The sequence below is a fragment of the Cibotium barometz genome, chromosome 17, assembly GCF_041138505.1.
Source record: "Cibotium barometz isolate CiBa-2024 chromosome 17, ASM4113850v1, whole genome shotgun sequence".
Lineage (NCBI taxonomy): Eukaryota > Viridiplantae > Streptophyta > Polypodiopsida > Cyatheales > Cibotiaceae > Cibotium > Cibotium barometz.
In genome coordinates, this window is record NC_141062.1 from 57,634,996 (window position 1) to 57,638,153 (window position 3,158).

The window sequence follows — 3,158 nt, forward strand, 5'->3', positions numbered from 1 at the left end:
CGGTTGCTCTATCCAGTACAGAGGCCGAGTACAGAGGAGCTGCTATGGCAGCATGTGAGGTAGCTTGGTTGAGAAAGCTACTTGCAGATTTGGGTCTATCAGTGGATAGACAAGTTGTCATTTTCTGTGACAACATTAGCAGTATACAGTTGGCCAGGAACCCAGTCTTTCATGCTCGTACGAAGCATATAGAGGTCCACTACCACTTCGTCAGAGAGAAGGTCTTGGGAGGAGACCTCGACCTGTTTATGTCAGCACAGAGGATCAGGTAGCTGACATCTTCACCAAAGCATTGGGTACATAGAAGCTCCGTAGATTCAGGGCTTCGCTTGGTGTACATGAGATGGAGTTGAGCTTGAGGGGGAGTGTTGAGATATCGAGCTCATCCAGTGAGGCGGTGGACACTGATGACCCGCCTGGGGGATAGGCCCCACACTTACACCACTGGCATGGTTGGTGAGATCTTGGGTGATAGTTATAGCGCCAGCTCATTTAGTTGGGTTCATACTATAGAGAACGCGTGTATGTATTTGGTTGAGTACCTTTCATATTGTGTGTACCCTCATCTTTGTATATGGTGTGTTGAGTGTTGAGTGAATAGAAGAAGATTTTCAGCCTCTCACCGTGTGTGTTCTCTATTAGGGTTTTGTGAGTGTGTGTGTGCTTGCAAACTGCTCAAGCTCTCTTCCCTCCTGCATCTTTTCAGTTTGTGGATACCATTAAAGCTAAAGCACTATGGGGAATCTTGAACGCTTGGATAATATATTTTTTGATACAACCATTGATGCCCTATTTCAATTTAAAGCTTCTTGCCATTCATTTTTAGGTTGCACATTGATGAGGTAGAGCTTTGAAACAATAATAAATGAAAAGATGGTCTAGAGGAAAGCAATAAAAAAGACATGAGCAATGTATGTGATCAGGTGGTGGGGGATAAAGCCAACCACATGAGCAACATTGCAATTGGGACCACATAGGGTAGTTGAAGATGAGAGAATGATTATTATTTTTTTGGACTTTCCAAAGCCAGTCCACTACAAGCAATGCTCAATTTAGACACTAGGTATTTTGTTTACAAGCGTCCACATGGACAAATACTTCTAGGATTTCTTTTCTTGGACTTCTAGCCTGAACTGTGAAGTAATACGCAAGTGGATCAATCACAAGTCTAAGGGTGGGTGTTTACACACTTGGGTGGAAGCCCATGAAAAACTTTTACCCAACCAATCAGATCACCACAATCACCCACCCATCTAACATTTCTTTACAGGCTGTGATCACGCCCATGCATCCTTAGCACTGAGGTGTTTGTTGACTCGAGCCCAACAACCATTCCGAGCGGAATAGCCTGCCCACAACTCTCAGTTATAGGATGTCTTTTTCGTGGACATGCCCGCGGTCTGTAAAAGGTATTGTCGCCCAGCAATTGTTTATCAAAAAGGTGCCTGCCCACAACTCTTAACCTTTTTCATAGAAAGGCCCATAATCTGTAAACACCCTAAAAACTTCAAGTTAAGACTGGGGAGTGTAGTAACATGGCCTACAGTGTAAACACCCTAAGAACTTCAAGTTACCCTAAGAACTTCAAGTTAAGACTGAGGAGTGTAGTAGCATGGCCTATATCACGAGAAGTGAGTTGGTAATGGGTATTTTACATATGGCATCTCCACCCACGCGGTAAGCATCCTTCGAGATCATTCTTTTTTGTTGAACAAATCTGCAACTAGCTTCACTTTTCTGAAGATTATACGTATTTAGTCTTCATTCAAGAATTGGAACAAACAACCGCCTCAAAAATGAATATATATATATTGCTCGACTAATTCCGAGTCGAGTACGACGTCTTCATGAGAAAGACTATCATTGACTTGATCATCGTATGTAAATTTGTATGGTGAGTCCTTCGATCTTCTGAATGAAGTTTGCACGCGGCATTGTCGTATAATTTGAAGCGTTTACAAGAGTACAAGAAGACTCTCAGTGAAGTTAAATTTCTCGCCGCGTTTCAGTTTATCTGTTTCTGCTGCCGCATCATCCACTGAGGACTTTCTCCGCCTCCTCAATGCTCATCAACTAGTTTCCTCTGTCATCACCGCTTTTTTGTCTGCGGATTAATTGTATTGAGCACACGTGATTTAGGGAGGGAAGGAGGGTCCATTAGTTGGATCAGTAAGATAGTACAGAAATTGGGGAGAGATAATTACCCAGTGGCGGCGGCGGCCTGCTGGCCCAGCTGCTCCTGCTCCTTTTGCGACTACAGCTACTAAGTACCCTCTTCTGTACCAGTCCTTCGTAGAGCTCCAGCAGAAGTGCCGGCTCCTTGTTGGCATAGGCCTCGTAATCGGTGTAGGTAGGCAGGTGCTCCACGTCCTGCGAGGCAGCGTCGAGGACTGCAGCCCATACGGCCTGGGATCCGTACCTCCTGGCCAGCTCCAGGGTGCTGATGGCGTTGTCCGGGCACACGCTGTCCGCGATGGCGTCCTCGCAGACCGCCCGCAGCAGCGCCACGCCATATTTCTCTGCCGCGCATAGCAGCAGCGCCGAGTGCTTCCGCATGACCTCTGGGGCCACGCTCGCCGTATACAAGAAGCCCACGAAGCCCGCAAGCGCCTCGCGTGGCATGTCGTCCATCACCACCACGCCACTCTCCGCTTCTCTCATGGGGCAACTACAGAACATCGCCCTGAAAACAGGGGACCTCCCGGCCTGCATTACAACAGTACTTTTGCATTCTATGCTTGACCTTACATAGGATGCACAGATAACAGCAGCGACTAGAATTATACTCTACCAGAATGGCTTTGTGAGCGGTGATGGGCGGTCCGTCTGCAGGAACAAGAAGTACGTCCCACAGGAACCCTCCGGCATTGTTTTCATGATGTTGATGCTCCGCCCAGCCGCCTAGGAATCCCACTTGTCTGGCATCAAGCCTGTATTTCTCTTGCGCTTCTTTGCGCTTCGTGGCACCCGCTCGATAACTCGCGAGCGTGGATTCCAGGCGTCGAACTTTGTGTCGATAGCACCTCTCGCAGTATGCATACTCCACTGCGACTGCGTAGGATCTGGACTTGTATGGGCACAGGATGCGGCGACAGAACAGGCATTGTACGCGCGGCATGGCATCATCGAGAAGAGAATGCCCCTCCACCCTCACCTAG

At 47.7% G+C, this 3,158-nt stretch overlaps 1 protein-coding gene across 1 annotated transcript; it reads right to left on the minus strand.

Moving 5' to 3' along the window:
- Positions 1-1,264: 1,264 nt before the first annotated feature.
- LOC147630222 (BTB/POZ domain-containing protein At4g08455-like) lies at positions 1,265-3,158 on the minus strand. The gene is made up of 4 exons (XM_086811038.1): positions 2,792-3,158; positions 2,205-2,706; positions 1,464-1,540; positions 1,265-1,348 (listed from the first exon to the last, which is right to left on the minus strand). The coding sequence occupies exons 1-4, from the start codon at positions 3,116-3,118 to the stop codon at positions 1,265-1,267; spliced, it is 990 nt and encodes a 329-aa protein (XP_086667164.1). The 5' UTR covers positions 3,119-3,158.

Bases quoted from the DNA above. Each gene is read 5' to 3' on its own strand.
- LOC147630222 (XM_086811038.1), bottom strand. From the start codon at position 3,118: ATGCCGCGCGTACAATGCCTGTTCTGTCGCCGCATCCTGTGCCCATAC. The intron at 2,707-2,791 runs GTAGAGTATAAT...GTTGTAATGCAG, and splicing joins CCGCTCACAAAGCCATTCTG to GCCGGGAGGTCCCCTGTTTT. The intron at 1,349-1,463 runs GTTAAGAGTTGT...AGTTGTGGGCAG, and splicing joins TGGGCCTTTCTATGAAAAAG to GCTATTCCGCTCGGAATGGT.